Source organism: Zeus faber (assembly GCF_960531495.2).
Source record: "Zeus faber genome assembly, chromosome: 19".
Classification (NCBI taxonomy): Eukaryota; Metazoa; Chordata; class Actinopteri; order Zeiformes; family Zeidae; genus Zeus; species Zeus faber.
In genome coordinates this window covers 17,724,654-17,746,858 of record NC_137206.1, presented here as the reverse complement: position 1 = coordinate 17,746,858, position 22,205 = coordinate 17,724,654, and the positions used below count along the sequence as shown (strand labels likewise).

The window sequence follows — 22,205 nt, the reverse complement described above, 5'->3', positions numbered from 1 at the left end:
AATATTTGATATAATAATACAATTCTAATAATTATTAAGAATATACACTATGATTGGATAGTAATATGTATTATAATAGTACAACTAGTATAATATAATAATGTGATGAAAATCAAATACTATGTTAATATACTGTGTAATAATATACAATAAGGTAATGACGTTATGATGCGCGCCCGTAGCTGCCGACATCTTCATGCGATGAATTGTGATGTCACATAATGATGAACCCACCCCCTCGGGGGCATCATTATGTGATGTATTCATGATGTCACAACCCCCCCCCCCCTATAAAGCTGAGAATTTGGAGGGTGCAAGGGTGCCTGGTCAGAGGGAGTGGGTGTCATTGGATCAGAGATGTTCTGCATGGCAAGACAATCCGAGTCAAGATAAAAAAAAAAAAAAAACATATTCTGAGAGGATGGCCCTCACAATGGGAATTCAAATTTTCCTTGGACAAAACAAATGGAGCTGGAAATGTATGGCAGATGAATGGAGAGGGGTGAATAGCTTGAAGTTTGTAGGGGTGGTCTTTGACTCGAGGCCTACTGGGCAGCACATAGATGAAAATAGTATAAAACAATACAGAGCAAGAACGTGATCGATGTATTGAGATGTCTAGCAGGAACAAAATAGGGAGCAACTCGGCCATCTCTACAGAAAGGTGTAATGGGCTGCGAAGGCGGAGCCAAAGGGATGATCTGTTGTGTTATCTGTCACTAGGAAAAAGATGAAAGGAAGAAACGGAGTCATTCTGGGGTGTGCAATAAGTGACTCTTCCCAGACAGCATGACGACCGCGGAGAGATCTCGACCGAACAGGGAGCGAGCTGACTTTGCAACTGGACTGATCATTGGTGAGAACCATTCAAACATTTAAGATGCAGAGTTTTCGCAGCACGGTATTTGCCAGATTTTGCATGATTCCTCGCCGCCACACAGGGACGGCGGCAGATAATGTGGCCTCTCGGTTGCAGAAGGAGCGTTACAGGCAGGTGCTGGAGGAGCAAATGGCTGAGCAGCAGAGAAACAAGAGGAAGTGAGTACTTGTGACGAGTTAAAATATTTGACAGATCTCTTTGCCATTTCTTTTATTATCGGTTCCTATTTTTTTTTTTTAGGAGATTCTTCCGAGACAGCATGAAGACTGCTGGAAGATCTAACGAGGATAGAGCTGATGTTGCCACTGGACTACTAATTGGTAAGATCCATATACTAGCATTTCATACACAATTGAAGTGGAACATGCTGAATTTGTTCAGCATGGAATAATAATAATAATAATAATAATTATTATTATTATTAGTGTTATTGTTATTATTATTGTTATTACAACTATAATTCATATTTACAACATATTATTATTAATGATAATACTACTACTACTACTACTAATAATAATACATTTTATTTGTGTAGTGCTTTTCATACACGACCCTTCATATTACACTCGACACTTCATATCAAAATCACATGTAAATGGAAATGGCAAATCACATGGAAAACAGTTAAAAACATAGAGTGCTTCATACGTTAAAGTCCCCATAAAGCAAAAATAAATATGCGTTCAGAGTTTGTCACGCCACAGAAAAATGTGTTACTAACCACCCAGCCCAAACTGAATGATTTAATACATTTCCAAGCAATTCTTTTCTAACATGTATAATGTGTTTAGAAACTAATCACCGAATTGACTTTACAGGGATGTTGAAAGCAATTTTAACAAGGTGTGTTTGAGCAATGTTTTGCATGAGGGGAGTGAGGGGGAGGGTCTCAGATGTGCGGTGGCCCTGAAGTGCAAATCACAGCAGCAAATGAGTGAAAGCACAACAACGAATCGGAAAACACAAAGACAAATCGGAATACTCAAATGACAAATCGGAAGACACAACCACAAATTGGAAAACACAACAACAAATCGGACAACTCAACCACGAATCGGCAAACTCAAAGACAATTCGGAAAACTCAACGACAAATCGGAAAATACAACCACAAATCGGAAAACAAAACAACAAATCGGAAAACGCAACGATAAATTGGAAAACTCAACGACAACTCGGAAATCTCAACAACAAATCGGAAAACACAGGGACAAATCTGAAAACACAAGTACAAATCGGAAAACTCAACCACAAATTGGAAAGCACGACCGCAAATCGGGAAAACGGAGCGGGAAGGATTCGTAACAGTTGAGTTTGAGAAAATTGGTCTGCATCCAGATTGGTTTGCACTCATCACCAACTGTCCATCAAGACAGTTGGTGAGGGTGAAATGGATTGCAGTGGTGGTCAAGTTGGCGGAGAAGACAAGCAGGAGGTTCTCAGCATATCAGTGGAAGAGCGGGCCATGGCGGCAGATGATATAACCAAGGGGAAGCATGTGAAGCGGATGAAGAGGCGGGGGCCGAGCCCCACGCCCTAGGGGACACCTTGGGAGACAGGGATTGTGGCGGATTTGTAGTTGTTGGGCGTTGGCGTAGCGTTGTATTCTTGTCAGAGAGGTTTGTTTTGAACCAGGAGAAGGCAGTGATGGGGATGGATGTTGAGAGGCGGGTTTTCGAGGCAGGTGAAGATGGTTGAGTGGTTGATAGTGTCGACCTGCATCTGAGGGAGGATGAGGATGTCGAGGGAGCGGAGGAGGAGCTCATCGGTGACTTGCAAGAGGGAGGGCTGATTCTGTGCCGTGCAGTGATCTGAATCTGGATTGCAATGGTTTGTCGTTTGGAGGTGGGTTGGATACTGTTAAAGGATGTTAGGGTCACAACGGGGCTTTTTGAGGATTGGGGTGGCAGCAATCAGGGGGGACAGATGAACTTGATGTTGTAGAAGGTTATGAGTGAATTTGAGTTCATTTGACAGTTTGTACGGCATGATTCCTTGCCGTCACACAGGGGCAGCCACAGATAATGTGGCCTCTCGGTTGCAGAAGGAGCGTTACAGGCAGGTGCTGGAGGAACAAATGGCTGAACGGCGGAGAAACAAGAAGGAGTAAGTACTTATGACGAGTTAAATCATTTCACAGGTTCACAGCACTGAGTAGTGCTTTTTTGTTTTATTGTTTTTCTATGGAAGCACACACCTCATGAGCCATGTTCTAGTTTTTTTTTCACGGAGTGGAGGCTAACTCTTCCCTTTTTAGGCAACTCTTGCTAGACAGCATGAAGCCTGCTGAGAGATCTAGATCAAACAGAGATAGGGCTGACTTCGCTCCTGGACTGATCATTGGTGAGAACCATTCAGCATCTGATACCCCATGGAACGGAAAGATGCAGAGTTTTCTCGGCATGGTATTTGGCAGAGTTTGTACGGCATGATTCCTTGCTGTCACACAGGGGCAGCAGCAGATAATGTGGCCTCTCGGTTGCAGAAGGAGCGCTATAGGCAAGCACTGGAGGAACAAATAGCTGAACAGCAGAGAAACAAGAGGCAGTGAGTACTTGTGAGGATTTTGTTTTTTAGGTACCTTGATCTCATGATTTCTCATGGTGTGGAGGTGATATGTGTTCCTTTTTTTTTTTTTTAAGGGAGAAAGAGCTTGAGCTAAGAGTTGTAGACCCTGAGAAGGAGGTAAGTTAAGCTCAGTTTAAAAGATTCCTTTCTCTTGATCTTCTTCCAGTCTTTCAAGGGCATATTAATGTAACATAACAATACATTAAGAGAGTATAAGACAATTCATTTTATATCACATTGCCTTAATCAACTTGTGATCTCCCCCCGCATGATGTGTTACTTCTTCTAGCCTGACCGTATCAGGCAGTTTGCGGCTCAGGGGAGGAACACCCCCAACAGGCCCGGCATGAATGTGGATTCCTTCGAGAATGGAAGAATGGAAGGATGCCCAGGAAAGCCCTGTGTGGCTTGTCCGACCTCCGTAGATCACAGCTCAGCCCTCAACCAGTTGAGTGGGAGAACGGTGCCAGAGGTGGGTATCGCAGCCGGGCCAGGCGTTCCTGGGCTGTCCACACTCGATGAGGAATTCCACAGGAGCCTTTCAAACACAGTGGGAAGGGCGGGCCCTCCAAGGTATTCAGGATGTATCACCTGTTCTTGCATAGGTTATAGAAATGTTTTACCATGGAGCCGTTTTTTTGTTTTTTTTGTAAGCCGTCATGCAATGTTTTTGCTTTTTTTTTACAGAATTGCTGGTGTTCCTCCCCCAATGCCCCCAACATTATCACAGCCACACAGGACTCCATACGATGAGGCCTATTATTACTACTATGGAGGAAGAAATCCATTGGATCCTAATTTGCCCCACTGTCAGTATATCTCAAACCCTCATTTAGCCGTGTTAGTGAATATCCATTTTAAGCCGATAATAATATTGTGGCCACAGTTTCTGTCCTCTTTGTTATAAGATTCCTGTTAGATGAGCCTCACTCTTCATGGCTGTACTAGGGTTGGGTATGCCAGCCGGGCCAGGGGTTCCTGGGCTGTCCAAACTTGATGAGGAAGTCCACAAGAGCCTTTCAAACACAGTGGGAAAGGCGGGCCCTCCAAGGTAACCAGGATGTATTACCTGTTCTTGCATAGAGCACAAAAATGTTTCGCCATGGAATAGCTTCTTTGTTCAGCATATGGTTGTAGGCCCTCATGCAATCATGTTTTTTTTTTGTTTGTTTTTTCCAGAGTTGTCGCTGTTCCTCCTCCAATGCCCCCGACATTATCAGATCCACACAGAATTCCATATGACGAGGCCTATTATTACTACTATGGGGCAACAAATCCATTGGATCCTAATTTGCCCCACTGTCAGTATATCTCAAACCCTCATTTAGCCATTTAACAATAAGTATACATTTTAGGCCATTAATAATACTATGGACATAGTACATTAGATGAGCCAGATGTTTCATGTTTATACATTTGGTTGCGTTTTTTTTTTCCTTTCACAATTTTATTTCACAGTTACAATAATGCCCTGCTCTGTGCTCACCTACAACCTTTAAAGCATAAAGGTTGATGTAAATAGCAGTGACATTTATTAATTGTTTTCAACTTTTTCCATTTGCCCTCAGATGGCCCTCCTGGTAGAGGAGGGTTTCAGTTCCCCGCTGTCCCCAGCTGGCCTCCAGGCGCTGCTCCCCCTGCTGGACCCAGTGGCCACTCTGGGTCAGTGTGCATTCCAGTGCTGTAAGTTAACCATCCAGAGGAGGTTCACACACTTTCAGTACATTACAATAGGTAACATACATCTCCCGTGCAACTCTTATCCTTTAGCTCTAATACTAATTTTGGGTTGTTTGTTTGTTTGTTTTTGTTTTTTTTCCAGAGAGGGCGGAGCACAGCAAAGCTCTCAATCCCAGATCGCACAGTTTAGAGAAAGTGGTGAGCACAAAATGTCTCCTGTGGCTGTTGGAGTATTTGGAGAGAGCCCTAAGCTGACCAGACAGAGTACACGGAGCTACCGAGAAGCACTTAACCAGCAGGTACACAAGTTGGACACAGGCTGAACACTGCTCTTACAATGCTCATCCATAAATGCCGAGTTCAGACTATGGAATGCATGCAATGTATATTAAAATAAAGCAATATTAGCAATATTTTAACTGCACTTAACTGTTTATGACCTAATTTGTAATAATAATGTATTTCTAATAATTTACCTCCAACTCCAATGCAGTCCGTGTCATCCCACCCACTTCTCCTCCAAATACACATTTGTTTTTTCTTTTGTCGGCACAAAGAAAATGAGCAGACACACCACTACAACAGCAAACCTTTCTTCCTTATAAAGCTCCATTCTCTTTCTTTTGTTTACTTTTGTTTAAAGCCACATGGAATAATAGCCAAGTCTCGTCAGGTCTCACGTGTGTAGTGTAGGATCATGTAGCGTGAACACCCTCGTCCGGGACGCCACGTGAACACCACTCCGTCCGCAAGACAAAAACATGTAAGAAAAAGGGGTTGTGTAGTGTGAACGCCCCAGATACGTTCGGATGTGGAGAGTCGTGTGGTCACCCGAACACGTCCATTAATCACCAAATGTAACTAACGTCTTTTAGAAACAGACGGTAAAGTCAAAAGTCCTCGGACAGCAGTGATCCACCCAATTCATAATAGGAAGTTGTTTATTCCAATTATTTGTAACCTTAGCAACAAATACTCCACCTGGGGTCCAGATGGAAACATACAATCTGCAAATGGTCCACATCAACACATACAAATTATAGCTCTTTGTCAGCTCTTTAAACAGTATAACCCTTATAGCAGGCACAATTAAATGACAATAGAACACGGAAATATGCGATACAAAATATTAAACAAGAATCTACTAGTCAGACAAATAACAGAACCAAACAAATAGAAACAATGTTTTTCTATGACAGAAATCTTTTGTTTATCAAAAAGTTCCATCTTGTATTTGCTTAGATCAAAGAGAACAACGAGCAGAAAAGAAAAGAAAAAGAGGACAGAGAGCGATACGAAGCCAAGATTGACGCCGAGATGATTGTCTACGACCCCTGGGGGAGGGGCGGCGGAGGGGCGCCGATCAAAGATGAACGAGGCAAACTCGTTTGTACGTTGGTTTTCGCCTCACGTTTCCCATCACGCTCTTAAAGTTGTCTATACATTCCTCCTTTTTCAGTGCATCATTTGTTACTTGGTGCCTTTGCAATTTTTAGGTGACTTGAAGCAAATGCGCAACCTCAACGAGGGGGCTTGTCACTCTGACGTTGGGGAGGGGAGAGAGGCGGGGCTACCCTTCTCCCAAAGTGACACCTATCATCAAGGAGGCGACCCAGCTCCGTCCCAACCCCAAACTGAAGGTGGTGCTTAAAAATGATTTATTCCGTTGTAAACCAGAGAGTCTGTTCCACTGATGTGTTTCCCCGTGGCCATGCAGTATTAAATCTGTCTACGTAAAGTATTTTACCTTAAATTTGAGCTTGTCTGCTTTTTAAAAAAAAAAATCTTTTGATATGTTTTTGTTAGGTTTCTTGTTCTCTGAGACGTCTACAGCGTTAAGTCACGACAAAACCGTCTCTGATCAGCCCACACCGCAGAAGCTCAATGAGCAGGACCACCACTACAAATTCCTGAAGCAGCAGGTACACTACACTCACCAATAGTGCACATTGTTCATTCTCACTCTGGAATTGACGTTCCATTCGAAAACGTCATTTAGCAGACACTTTTGTCGAAAAGGCCTCTTACAATAAGTCGATTTTATCGGCAGCTGGTTGTCCAGAATCACTGCAAGGTTCTTGGCAGTCTGAACGGGCAATACAGTGGTGTTCCCAATGGCAATAGAGAGGTACTGTATGTATGAGGGCAGTCTTTACCAAGTAGAGAGAGGAGCTCTGTCTTGTCAAGATTGAGCTTCAGTTGGTGGTACTAATGTCTTCATGTCATGTCTCTGACGTCAAGAGGGAAAGCAGAGATAGGGTTGAGTCTCATCTGTATAGCAGTGATGGAAGCCATCGGAGGAGATAGGTCACCAAGGGATTTTGGTCACCAAGGGATTTTGGAGAACAGCAAAGACCCCAGGATGGAGCCCTGAGGGACACCATAGTTTAGAGTGCAAGGTCTGAACGGGGATCCTCTCCATCAGACTTGGTATGAGCGATTGGTCAGCCAGGATTGTGCAAATACCCTAATCCCAAGTTTAGAGAGGGTGGATAGAAGAATTTTGTGGCAAACTGTTGGAATGGTAGCTGGAAAAGTCCAGAGGAATAGGGACACATGAGAGGACCGAAGCCCTGGCAGTATGGAGAAGCCTCCATGACAGCAAGGTGGAGTAAGAATCCTTGAAACACGATCGAAGCAGAGACAGAGAGAGAGAGTTTATTGGAGACAGCGACACAGGTCGGTAGTTCCGGACGTCTGCTGGGTCGGGGGATGGTTTCTTGAGTAGAGGCTTGACTCTGGGAGACTTCAGGGCGGACGGAACGGAGCCTGAGGACAGGGAGGAATTGATAAATGTGATGAGGCAGGACGGGATGTCCGGGGAGATGGTTTGGAGAAGAGCGGAGGGGATAGGATCGAGGGTGCAGGGGTTGGGCCGTTTGGATCGAACAGTCAAGTGACAGAACATCTTCTGTGAAGAAAGGCGAGAAGGATACAAGGATCAGATGGACGGGGTGGTGATTTAGGTTTGAGAGAGGGAGCAACTGATATCCTCCATCGTTCTAGCAAAGTAAGTGACAGCGTCATCAGCTGAGAGAGAAGACGGTGTGGAAGAGGAGGGCGGGTAGAAAAAACAGTTGTTGATTGTCATTTGCTTTGGAAAGATTGAGGAGAATAGGCGAAAGAAGGAGGAAGAGAGGGTGCGCATCCGGGAGGAGGAGGACAGGGAGGAGAAGAAGTTGGCCGAGCAGAGGGCTCAGTTGCAGCAAGAGCAGGAGGAGGAGAAGCAGAAGGGCATGAAGAAAAAGATGGAGGTGAAAGAAGCGCTGATCACTCTTCCTCGCGAGAGATCCCTTCTCGCCGGCCACCGCCTTGCCTTTGATGACAGACGTGATTCCTTTAACTCTTTCCTCCAGCAACAGCTGGCACAGGAGGAGGTGATGCGTCAAGCCAAGGAGCGATGTGAGAAGGAGAAACGGGAAAAGGAGGAGAAGGAGAGACAGAACGCCCTGCAGATCCAGAGGGAGAGAGAGGAGAACCTGGCGCAGGTGAATCATTGGGCACCGAAAGTAGAAAACCTCCGGAGGCCTTCACAAACGGCAGTTGTCCCGTTTTTAAATCGCAGAGGGAGCCGTCTCCGCGCACCCCAGCACTGCAGAAGGAGCTGGGGATGGAGGGAACTGCAAGCAGAGAGGGGCAGAGGGAGCCGTCGCTCCCAGTCCCGGCACTGCAAAATAAACTGGAAAAGGAGAGAACTGCCAGCAGAGAACGGCAGACGGAGCCATCTCCCCCGGTCCCGGCACTGCAAAACAAACTGGGAAGGGAGAGAGCTGAAAGTAGAGAACCGCAGGGGAAGCCGTCTAGCCCCGTCCCAGCGCTACAAAACATCCAAGAGAGGGAGAGAACCGGAAGGAGAGACAAAGAGGCGGCCATAATACCTGGTACGCTGAGTGAAATAAATGCATCTTTGCTCATTACTCATTAGTCGCTCAACTTTAATTTGACCCTTTGAAAATTGATAATGCTAATGTATATTCCCCCTCATTCGCTCTCCTGATTTTGTACACCAGATGAGAAGCAGGCAATGCTCCACCAGCTATCGGAGCTACGCCAGTATCTGCTCAGCCAGCGGAGACAACTGGAGACGGACAGCCCTCTTCCCACCAGGTACACTGGAGATACGACCTCTGTGAATAAGATGATGCAACCAGGATGAAACACATATCGTTCTGCTCTTCCAGTCTAAAGAAATGAGCTGGATGGGCATTCGATTATCAGCACTCTTGTTTGGTAGTTTTCAGTTTGACTGCAGTGTTGGCCCCCAATTTAAGCTTAGTTGCTTGAAAGGTGCATGTCCTGATTGAATATAACGCAAATCATGTCTTTATTATGATTTATTTTAAGATTTAAGTACACGAGGGTTAAGTGGACATTCGCCCTGCACTTATCATTTCTCTGCAGAGGTCAGAGTTCACGGTCAGCCCTAGAGCTGTTTGGGACGAACAGACAAGCTCAAGGACACGCCAGAAGAAGGCTTGAGCCGGTGTCTTCTATCGCCGCGCTCTCTACATTGTGGCTGTGCTTGCTTTTGACGTTGCGCTTTCTTACTTAGAGTGTTACAAGCCTTAAAACGTGCTTTAACAGGCTTTGCATACATGCAAACTAGTTGACCGCAAGTCAGAGAGGAAATGCTTTTGGAGGAGTGCTGGAGGTTTCCTGCAGACCTCACGCCCGCTGCAGAATGTCCGCCGGCCGGGTCTGCCTGCTGTGCGGTCCCTGACAATACATTGTCTAGCCAGGGACAAGCATAGCCACAGTAATTGCCTTGTCCCTGGTGTTGTGCAAAGCCAGAAAGAATTGATGACAGGCGTCTTGATTATTGATGCTCTCTTTGCACTATCAACCCGTCAAGGACCTCATTAGTTATAAGCGGCTGTCCAAGCTGACCCTGGTCCGTTCTTCCCCGTGTCTAGGCGTAGGGGATCATCCAAAGCGGATCTCTTTGACGCGGCACGTATCAAGACTGACCAGAAAACCTCCAGGAGAGCGCACTCTGGTGCTGCTCGTCTTGCCAGGCAGAACGTCCGGGAGTCCAACCAGCTCAAAGGAAGCGGTAGAGCCACACCATTTGATAAGACGTACTCCAAACCGTCATAATGTCCTTTTCACCCCCCGAGACACAACATCCTCATTCCCGCTCCATTATGTTTGTTGGTTGGCACAGAGGAAGTAAAAAGCTACGTTTCACAGTATGGCGCTTCTCTCATTGTTTAATTTGCTCATCCGCTCTGCAACAATCCATTTTTCTAACTTCGCAAAAGCAATCTAGGACCCCTGTAGTTATTGCCTTGGTTAGGATTCAGACATACTGCAAAGATGAGAGAATTTGAGTGCTCTGCAGCCAACCAGACACAGACCAGCCTATTTAGCTCTCCCCCAGCAACGCTCTCAACATTAATCTCATGAGGTCATGCGTGGCTCATCATAAAGCTCCTCCATCAGTGACAGACAGCTTGGCGCTACGATGAGAGAGAGCAAGGAAATGGCTCTGGACGGCTTCCCAGACTAACTTAATGCCGAGGTTTTTAGGAGCACTGAGACGCGAGATTCTCAAACCCCAGCGAAATTGGGGGAAAAACCCAGAAGATTATTGTAATAATAAAAGTGCATTAAAGGCTAGAGTTTGTGTCTTTAAGGAGATGTAGGTTGGCTGGTAATTACTGTGTGGGGACTTGCCTCTAATAAGTATGAATCAAACAGCTTGAACAGTCTTGCTTATAGCTTGATAATAGCTTGGATAGTATTTTTGCCCAGTTATCACTGCTTATAGCCGATGGAATGTCCTGCGAGCATTTTCAAATAGTGAACAAATAATTACACAAATGATATTCTAGATTGATGCACAACAACGCAATCATGGGTTCTGCCCTGTCATCAATCCACATCGTAAGAAGGCATCGCGGATCAAATCTTAGTGTTGTGGCTTGCTGAGTCACCGCCAATCTGCTGTTTTAGCCCCGGGGGGGAGATGCTGCTTCAAGTAGGAACTAGTTGCTTTCCTGCCACTTACGGTCACTCCCCTTTTCTCTGCACTAAAACCTATTGGTCACCGCTGCCATTTAGAGTGCACATTTAGAGTGCACTTCGCTCTCTCTACCACACAGGCCACATGATGGCTGATTGCTGAATCAGTCACACGCAGTGAGACTAACCCTAACCAGCTGCGATCTGCAGCAACTGGACGGAATAATTACGGTCGGGTTTTGACTCATTCATTCAGTTTCGCTCTCTGCGTCTGTTTCTGTGTATGCCCCCTCTCGGGGTCCCAATGCAGAGGTACGGCATGTGTACCCCCTCCCCGCTAGCGATGAGGGGAGCCTGGCCATCCAGCGACAGGATCTACTCCGGGAACAGCAGCGCAGGATCAGGAACCTGATCATGGCGACAGAAAACAGTCAGTCGGAAGAGATTTGAACCTATTTCCAATGACACAAATTGAACAAAAATAAGGAAGCCCCTCGCCTCTTTTCTTTTCGCTTGTCAGATTGCTCCAGCCGGGACGAATATCCAGAGCTGGTCAATGGGCAGAGCCCCCCTCGGTCCTCATTGGTCTACAGGGGGAGGAGGAGGAATAACTACCAACATGTGAGGAGAGGATGAGCAAAGAGTATTATTATATTACACTGTTTCCTGGTTAGATGTTGGGTGCAAATCAATCTTCCCAGTATTGTATTAGCAAGTGCTTTAACTGTCGGCTTCGTAACGGTAGAGTGGATAATGCAATACGAATGGCGTGAATCTGTGGATGTCCTCCGCTGGGCGTGAATGTTGTGCAGGAGGAGCTGAGGCCAGCGAGTCCCAGCGACGGCGAGTCCTGGAGTTCAGCGACGAGCAGGATGAGTAAGAGGACCACGGCCCACACACCGCAGCGCAAAATGGGCCTGCGCCATGAACCGAGATCAGGTGGAAGGAAACACATTTTAGGAGCATTCAAATTCACTTGTGTTTTGTCTGAAAGGAAGCCAAGTGGTAGAGGGACTTTGATAAGAACCAGGAGGGTGTTCCTCCCAAGTCTCTCTGCATCCAGAACTTCCCATAGTGTGACAAAAAAAACAAAAACGACATAGCAGTAATGATAACCTGCCGTCCCAAAGAAATATATGTCAAAGTCCGCCGTCAACACCGCTGATACTGTTCACTGGAAAAATAACCACGTGCGACTGATGAGCTTCTCTGCTTTCCAGACCAGGAGGAGGCACGCCATGCGTACCTCCACCCCTCTAGGGATGAGGGTGGCCCGGACATCCACCAACAGGCTCTACTCCGGGAACAGCGACGCAGGATCAGGAAGCTGATCATGGCGGAAGAAAACCGTCAGTAGAAACCGATTGATGCCGATTTCAAATCGCACATGTTTGAATTCAAATGAAAACTGCTTAAAAAATGAAAGAAATTATTTTCTCGTCAGATTGCTCCAGCGGGGACGGATATCCAGAGCTGGTCAATGAGCGGAGCCCCCCTCGGTCCTCAGTGGGCTACGGGGGGAGGAGGAGGAATCACCACAACAACGTGAGGAGCTGATAAGCGACCAGGTCCGTGTGCTTGGCGGCCGACGGAGTTTCGTTTTGAAATGAGAAAACCGAAATCGGGAAACAAAAAAACGGAAAACGACCCGTTTTTTTTTTGGTTTGAAAATAGGAAATCTGTTATCTGATTTTCTTTGCTGTGCTTATAAATGGAAATGGGGAATTAAAATACGTGTGTGGAAACCTTCGTTCTCAATTTTGCATTGATTTATTTTAATTTTTTTGTTGTGACCCGGAAGTTGCTCCCACAAGCTTGACGGCCACATATACAGGATGTCATCAGAGGCCGCGCTGCCCTTTGTCATTCTCTCGCGAGTGTATTTTGGATGTCGGCGGGGAACGGCAACGGGAAAGGTTTGGCTCTCTTTCGAGGAGGCAAACGGGTTACACTGAAGGACGATGGCATGACATGATGTCTGTGGACAGGACATGCAGGATTTTTCAGGTGCTGTCATTGTTCAAGGTATAATTGAGAGTTTTGCACGTAAGGATATTTGTTGTGGTTTCGCCGTGCACTATGCGCACATATCTCATTGTTTAAAGTGTGTTGAACTATGATACATATTTTTGTTTTCAATCATTTTATTGGTGCAAACCTGTTGTTGTAATCACTACTGTAAATCTGAGAGGCGGGCATTAGTCATTTTGCAGCTTAATCACAATGTTCTTTAAAATTGACGGTATTTTTTCCTTCTATCCGACTCAACAGGTCCATGGCGGTGGTCTGGACATTACAGATAACGCAAACGCCGCAATATTTCCAGAGCCAACAGGGCGTTTTTGCACCGTCCCTCGTTTACATCGCGGTCACGACGAGGTCCGCGGAGACCCAGATCAAAGGCAGCTCCCTGCAAGTGGAGCCCCGCCCACCGCCACGGCTGCCGTTCCCTTTGTCTTCGCGCGCCGCCCCCCCCACCTCCTGCCTCTGCTGCCACCGAAACACCACGCGCGTCACCTGGAGCTCCACCATGCAACTGTTGATTGAATAGCAGCAAAGGTGATGACCCGATGACCCTGACAGACAGCCAAGGAAATTAAATAGTGGACTCGGAGCGCACGAGAAGTAAGTTGTCTGATCAGAAACTTGCTTCTAATTTGTGGTTTCTAATTAACGTTAATGTTGATTTTTAAAACGGAGGTCAAGTAAATGCTTTCTGACTCCTAAGGTTCCCGGTACTCGCAACAGAACTCCAGAAGAATCGAGGCCATCTCTGAATATGATGCGATGTGGAGTTCCAGAATGGAAGAAGATCTAAAGCAAGGTTATAAAACTTTTGAGGCAAAAATCATGAATGAATAAAAAAAAAAAAGTGTCTAGATTTAGGTTGTGAGCGTGCCAGTGACTCAACTTTTTTCATTAGTTCACATGTACAATCATTATTAGTGAAAAACTTATTAGAGAATGTCTCACAGGTTGACACTTTTACAGAGTAAAACAAACATTGATAAAATATCCAGAAAGATATTTAAACATTTGTTCATATGCATCATTAGAAAAAATCTTGAATCCTTTTCTGTTCCTTCAGTTAAGTCGAAGGACCGTTGACAGTTTGAGATTAGGAGGTCATTGGTAAAATCGACCAACTAAAGCAAGCCGCCGAGAGCCTCCAAGACGTCAAATTTAACAATAAACCAGCTGCCTGAGCTCGCAGAGACCAAAAGCACAGCAGTGATGCCAGATGCCTGTCTGCACCAAAACATAGCCTTCGGTTAATGCTCTTATTTTGTATTCAAAGTAACTACTAAACCTCGCAGCTCTGCAACGGCCGAGCCCATGTTTTCCGGTTGAATGTCTCTGGTTGGATGCCGGACATGTGTGGAGCAGTGGCTGTTACCTGCAGATCACTGTCTGAAATGCAGAGCAGCAGAGTTGGACTCCAAGGTACGGCAGGTCAAGGGCTCTCTCTGCGGTCTTGTCTTTTTGCAAGGAGAAACTGCAAGGAGAAACGGAGTAACTCGTGTAGCGCTGTTTCAGTCAGGATGGGCGAACATGTTGCCGGAGAGCTACGGAGGCAAAGCATTTCCAGCCAACACCACAGCCGCTCAATTCATCGGTCAGCGTTAGGTTGGAATGACGACCTGCAGCCTCTGCAGCTTTCCAGGAACCTGTCAAACCACCTCTGGTTTCCACTAAGCCTAAGCATTTTCTTTTTATTTTAATCACATCAGCTTGTTTTTTTGTTATGTTTAAAACCCTGTTTGGTGTTTAATAAGAGGTTTTGGAGTGCAGCAGTAGCTTGTCACTGCTGTTTACCTTTTGAAAATAACAGCTACACACACTGATATAACTAGAGAGAGAGACCCAAGTGGTGGATTTTCATGCCTTCATCTGCCTGCAAGGCTCCAAAAGGAATCCAAAGCTGTAGCCTGCGTCTCCTCCAGCATTGATTGACTTTTGGAAGAAACCAATACCATAGGGAAAGGGTGTGTGTGACTTCTTGAGGTATGATCTAATGACATAATTAGAAGAATATGTTTATGACTCATAAAATGATCATAACTACATATTATAAATAATATATATTATTAATATTCTAAATAATAGTAAATATAGCTGCAGGCAGCAATACACAGGGTCCAGTTTAGTGATGGGAGGTACATACTGTATCAAAGGTTTTCGAGGATCCATATTCCAAGGTTCGTCAGCTCCAGGGGGCCTCATACCCCCGCTACACGCTGCCTGGCCAGAGAGCGGCGCGGCCGGGGAGAGAGCGGAGGAAGCGCCGGTGCTCCTGCTGCACGGTTGGCTGTTCGTGTCACATGTTTTGTAAAATGCAGCGCAAGTTTTCATTTAAACGCAGCCCTGGCTCAAGCTGTCTGTTTAGGTGTCGCGCTCGCAAGTGGCTTTTCAATGGTTTTTCATCATTTATGCTCCAAAAGTAGATCGATAACCTGTTAGATCGATAACCGATCTCACGAGACCTCAACCATGGCTGTGCGTCCTGTAGTTGAACGCAGAGATTAAAAAAAAACTAAAACGCTGCGCAATAACAATACGAATAGGGGGCTCCGGGCTGCACCCCTAATAATAGTTTCTGTATATTATTTCACATAGCTAAATAATGCGGTGTTTGAAAATATTACATTTATTAAAAAAAATGTATTATCCCTTTGTTAGTATCAATTACCCTTTATATTTGAATCAAAATACTAAATGCACGGGAAGAGAGCATTTCATAATGTCATGATATGTGAGATAGATAATAAAATGCCATAAAATCAGATTTAAAACCAAAAAAAAAACTACAGACAGACAACTGTGTAGTTTAACTTTAGTTGTATACATGTAGACGGACATGATAGATAGATCGATATTAGCTAATATAATTTCATTTAATGTTATTAAATGTAATTTCATGTGGTAAAATGCGAATAAATGTAATGCCATTAAATGTAATGTAATGAAATGTGATCTTGGTCTTCATTGGAGAATTTAAATGTCAACGCAAATGCAAAGTATTGTAACGTTTTTGATCCAATCGATTCCTCAATTATTGAACTAAAGAGTGTAAATTACCTTTGAAAATCCTAATGTATGATCATTGTATCCTCCAGTAAAAAAAGGCATTCGGCACAAAGTTCAACGTCTCTATATTAATAATTGATCATCATCTGATTAAAAGTTAAGCAGCAGAGTTTTCAAACAGTGAACGTGAATGTATTAATAAATTAAATCCATAATAAATCCATAATGATCCATTGTTCATCATGGATTTAAAGATCATTCATCTGCAAGTACATGTAACAGCTGCTCTTATTGGTCCAAATGAAATAATGTTGAAAAGAAAAACCTTTTTTTAAGTGTAGCCTGTAGAATACTCGGGTAGAAAGGAGAAAGTAATAGATTACCTAACAGTATGAGTTCAAACGCACCAACTGAAAAAAAGTACAAAATAAATATTCAATTTCAGTCAGTGTGAAGTGGAAGAAGCACTCAGAGCTTTTTTTTTTTTAATATATAAACAAGGAATTACTTAAGTAAAAGTACAGAAGTAAACGTTATTAAAGTATTAACTGTGGAAGTACTTCTATCCAGTTCCCTGATTTAACGGATTACTTAAAAAACGCCAATCGCCTGCGAGTCTTGCGTAACTAGGTTGCTTCCCAGCCTCCACGACTGATCCCACATCCACATCTCATTGTGCATCTCTATAGCTGTTGTATTTAGTTGAATAAATCTAATCCCTTGTTGCATTTTAAATAATGCGTGGTCTCCCCTCCTTTGAGCCTTTTTAGAACAACTGCTCAGTCAAATTAAAGTTCAAATCTTTTAATTTAATGTATTAATGTTAACATGAGATTGCAGATAAACCTGTGACAATAGCACTTTTTTTTTTTCATTGTTATGAATATACCTTTTATTAAGTAAAATATTTGTAGTATTTCCATATTTCCTTGGCGGGTCATTGATCAAAAAGTTCAAAGCTTGGCAATGCCAACTTAAAAGGGACGACTCGGCATTTCAAATCAACCAAGTTCAAAAACTTTATTGACCTAGAACCTGATTAGGATGCCAGATGATGTACTGTACAGAAAGTTGTACATAATCTTTTTTGCAACATAGAAAACTTTACATTGCTGTACCATATACATTTTGTTTTCTCTACATCCATGAGCAGAAATGCGTCCCATCCACACACTTTTAAAGCACAGCTAACAGTTACTCATTTTCTCAATACATAGAGCGGTTCCCCAAACCAAAGAGAGAGCGAGAGAGAGCGAGAGAGAAACAAATTAAATATATATATTTTTTTGATTTTGTACACAGAAGGAAAAAAAAAACCAAACAAACAAACAACTAAGTCCAAACATGAAAAGGTGACATCTTCCCTTCCAGTTTCCGGAGCGCAGTGATCATCTATCCGTCCCAGTTTAAAAAGCCTAAGAACATATAAAATGGAATAATTTAAACCCTTCACTTTTCCGCCGCCTCGCTCGGTTACAAATCTCGTCGGGTGCGGTCGGACAATCTGCGAGTGATGGTACGCTCAAATAAATTACCACAAAAAAAGTAAAATCTCTAGTGCATTCAAAAAACAAAAAAAAAACAAAAAAAAAAAGATCAAGTGCAGCAAATCCAGGAGAGTGCGAGAGAGAGAGAGAGAGAAAGTGAGAAATAAAAAGAAAAATAAACAAAAATAAATGAATTCTAGTGTTTAGGGTTATATTACAGAGCGTCAGATCTGTACAAATGGCGTCGTCCACCGGGTGCCAACGCTGACGGGTGCCAGCGCCGTGTGCGAACCGCGTCACGCTTCCAAGAGTCCTTGAATATGTCCAAGCCGTTCACTTCTTTACTTTTTAAAAACATACAGTAAGTCGCACGCGCTTCTCTCGAAATGTGTCCCTGTCCCGACAAACCCCCGGGACGTGACTTCAGAGGAATCGGTCGGTGACGACGCGAATCAGTAGTCGGTGTATTTCCAGTGGCATCACCTTCATCGTGACGTGACAAACAGTTCGTCACCGTGTGCATGTGCATATATGTGAATGTGTGTGTGTGTGTGTGTGTGTGTGTTTGTGTGTCTGGTGACGGTGTCGATTGGGGTGAGAGGGGACCAAGATCAATCTCGTTTCCAACATAAAAAAATAGAAAAAGGAAATGAATGCCGCCGTCGTCGGAAGGCCACCCCCGCCCCTCACTGCCCCCGGTGGAGCCCCTGCGTGCGGTGCACCCTCACTGGGCCTCCTCCTCCCCGGCCTCCTCCCCCACCTCCGCGTTCGTCTCCAGCGCTGCGCGTGCGGGCGGGGCCTCCTCCGCCTCCCGCTCCGCCTCTGGCGCGGGCAGCTGCGCGATGTGGAACACGAGGCCGATGCGCAGGTAGAACTTGCGCAGCACGGTGCGCAGCTCCGGGATCAGGTCGAACTGCATGATCTCGCACAGCAGCGGGTAATACCTGGACGCGTGGACCTTGAACTGGGGGGGGACCAGGGCAGAGAGGTCGGCTTTTAGTGACGCAAGGAACCCCAACACGGAACCCGTCAGGCAAACTATCAGTGGAGAGTTTATTTCAACCGTATTCAACAAAACATATTATTAGGTCTTGGGACAGAACGTCCTGTTTCATATCATGACCTTCATTTTGGGGATCAGTGCATGAGCTTTCAGACCCCACAACGTGTCAGGATGCAGCGCTTTGAGACATCAACCAGTTATTAATAATAGTTGTTTTAAAATCACAGAACATTCAGCCACATTAGTGTCATTCAGGCTTCAAAACCGGGGAAAGAACGTGAAATCGTGATATTACACCAAAATATTGTTTTAAATTAGTCTTTATTATTATTAGTCGTTTTTGTGATTGTTTTTATTAAAAAAACAACAACATATAACTAATAAATAAATACACTATATAAATATGCATTTATCAATATCATTAATAGAAATGTATTTTATTTATTTTAAAATTGAATATTGATCTGATAGTATTCCGTGATATACAGTATATGCAGTACAGGGGAAGTCTCCGTGTGCCTATTTATAATACGCGGACATCAATAAGACCAGAAGCCAAAGACGCCATTTTGGATTTTGCTGCTTACCCTCTCGTCGCTGATCTTCAGCACCTTGGTGAGGAAGAGGAGCAGCAGGTTGGTCCAGGCTTCTCTGTGGCTCTCGGAGGTCAGCGCCAGGAAGTACGCCACGGCCTCGCTGCACACGCTGCACGACATGGAGATCACGTCACGGTGCAGTTTGTTTATTTGGGAGGCCTCGGCCCCTTGGGCCACGGCCAACGCGTGACGTGGATCACGGGGATTATTTTATTTCCGCGTCTCTGCAAACCTCAGATGTTGAAAGGCGTACAACGGGGTTTAGTTCACCGCGAAACTTCCAGATATCGAGGCGTAGAAACCTTGTACTGGGGACGTAGCGTTAGCAATTAGCATTACACCAGGAGACGTTGACAGCGCGTCCCCATAGCAACGCCTGCTTTCTGCTGTCATTAAAAGTAAGGGCAGCCCCCTCAGCGGCTGGGGCCTCGTTCCCATTTTCCACATCTTCAAAACAATGTTTAATGTTGTTTCAAAATACAAAATGTCGTCACAACAACCTGAATCACATTATTTACATAATTATTTACATTTTAAAGGGATAACGTAGGAGAACGATGCCTTCTATGTATCAAATGGGGATATTATTAGGCCGGAAGGAGGAGCGTGGCGGGGTTTGGGGGCTCTTACTTGAGGAGGCGTTTCTGGACCTCGTCCCAGGCGTCCTGGCGCCTCTCGTCCATGTACATGCGGAACAGGATGCGCAGCCCGCACGCCAGGCTGCTGGTCTCCTGCTTCAGCAGGTTGGGCTTCGACTTCCCCTTGAATCCTTGTTACACAAACACACACACACATCCACATTTAAGATGTTTCAGTTGTGAAAATCGACTAAGTGGGAAACCGCGGTGAGGGTCTGCTCGACGGATTTTCCCCACCACAACTGTCAACGTCGGGAACAACTGCATTTCCATCCCCACCACCCACCCGCTTTCCACAGCAGAGTCCTCTGCTCGTTGTTGGAGTTGAAGGCCTTGGCGAAACGGTGCGACTCCAGCAGACAGTCCAGCAGCTTGAAGAGCTGCTCCGAGGTCAGGAAGTGGTACATGCCGTGGTCCTGGGTCTCCACGGGGACGTCGGCTGCCTGCGGGGCGTCCCGCTAGTTGAAAAAAACAACAACAAAACAAACAGTATAAGTGATTTTACCGTGTAGGACTAATACACAGGTACTAAATACTGAACATTTATGTTGGTATGAGGCCCGACTAAGTTAGTCCCTCTTGGAAATCACGATTTTGCAATCGTAATGAATTGAAATTCGACCAATCTCTGCAATATTAGCGAGAGGCAATACTTTTGCTAAATTGCTGCGACTTTTTTCAGTATTAAACGTCCAAATTCACTGAGTCGCCCCTTCACTGAGACGCCAGCGTCAGTGGATCGTCACAAAGTACTGATTTTGTTTGGTGGTCACTGTACTCAAAGTCTCGTTTTTTGTTTTACTTGTACCCAAACAATAGCAGAGTAAAATAAAAAAAGGTTTATTTTTCCAGTTATTTCCGTGAAATGCAGAATTGTTTTATCCTAGGAAGTGATGACATACGACTCTTACTTCATCGTTTGAAGTTGATTTGCAATTTATGCCAATTTCCATAATTTTACCTCAAAAAATAAAAAATAAATACAATTTAAAAAGTCAGCCATGAGGGAATGTCTGCTGTGGGGAACCTCCACCTGAGCGGCAGCAAAGTTCTCTGCGTCCTCCTTCTTGCTGGTGGCCGGGAAGAAGACGATGTTGTCGATGGTCTGGATCAGCTCCAGCTGCACCACACACTTTATCAGCAAGGCTGAGAACAAGCGCTGCTCCTGCACTTCTGCACACGCGCGCGCGCGCACACACACACACACACACACACACACACACACAAACACGTTAATCACACACAGCCACAAGACAGGATTTAAAAGAGTGAATGTAAAATAAAAACCCAGCTGGACTGACTGATGGCGATCCTGCTCCTAGGGCCGTCCTCGCAGACGCCCAACGCGGCGCTGTACTGACTGTGCCGGCGGCTCTCCATGGAGGCCCGGTCTCCGCTGCTGATGGAATGCTGGTCCTCAGAGCGCGACTGGATGTCCACCGACTTCTGGGAGAGGGAGTCCTGGGAGCAAAGCGGAATACGAGACGTTAGGGCGTCGTGTTTATCGTCGGACTCATTGCGCGTGCGCCGGAATGAAATACGCGCACGGAAAGCGGAAGTGGAAGTGAGCGGCGTTTTTTTTTTCCCCACCAGATCCTGTGGCGTCATGGGATCTCCCTCTGGTCTCCACGTCAGCAGCCTGACGAGCAGGACAGAGTTCATGGAGTTAAACCACAGACCAAATCATTTAATTTCCGACCGATGATGATGGATGGACGACATTTGCAGGCACACTCCCAATCCTACGTGTTATTTAGATGATACAATTATGATTAATTACAATTTCTTCCTGCCACCAGCCCATGTTGAGATGGTCTCATTTTTAAATTGCGCGCACGCACACACACACACACACACACACCCACACACACCCACACACACCCCTGACAAGTGAAGTGAATAACATTCCTCATCTCATTCCAATGGCATCTGTCAAGGGGTGGGATAGATAAGGCAGCAAGTGAACAGTCAGTTCTTGAAGTTGATGAGTTGGAAGCAGCTTGTGTAGCTTGAATGTTATTCTCCCTTGTAAGTCGCTTTGGATAAAAGCGTCTGCTAAATGACTAAATGTAAATGTAAATGTAAAGCAGGAAAAATGGGCAAGCATAAGGATCTGAGCCATGGGCAAAAAAAATAAATAATAATAATTAAATTTAAAAAATAAAGAAAAAGCCTTGGGCCCTGTCACAGGTTCACCCGTTGTCCTTCCTTGGACCACTTTTGGTAGGTTCTAACCACTGCATAGTGGGAACACCCCACAAGACCTGCTGTTTTGGAGATGCTCTGACGCAGTCGTTCATCACAATTTGTCCCTCAGATCCCTACGCTTGTCCATTTTTCCTGCTTCCAACACATCAAC

General features: G+C 45.0%; 1 protein-coding gene across 1 annotated transcript in view; it reads right to left on the bottom strand.

Annotated features, from left to right (window-relative positions):
• Window positions 1–18,333: 18,333 nt before the first annotated feature.
• arfgef1 (ADP-ribosylation factor guanine nucleotide-exchange factor 1 (brefeldin A-inhibited)) overlaps window positions 18,334–22,205 on the bottom strand; it is a gene marked incomplete at its 3' end in the record, with an annotated part of 60,459 nt that continues 56,587 nt past the window's right edge. Inside the window, exons 34-40 of the mRNA XM_080020398.1 lie at window positions 21,437–21,485; window positions 21,148–21,307; window positions 20,880–21,019; window positions 20,133–20,304; window positions 19,839–19,977; window positions 19,200–19,317; window positions 18,334–18,573 (exon numbers count right to left, since the gene is read on the bottom strand). Coding sequence (XP_079876524.1) covers window positions 18,334–18,573; window positions 19,200–19,317; window positions 19,839–19,977; window positions 20,133–20,304; window positions 20,880–21,019; window positions 21,148–21,307; window positions 21,437–21,485 — 1,018 coding nt within the window. The remainder of the gene's footprint in view (window positions 18,574–19,199; window positions 19,318–19,838; window positions 19,978–20,132; window positions 20,305–20,879; window positions 21,020–21,147; window positions 21,308–21,436; window positions 21,486–22,205) is intronic.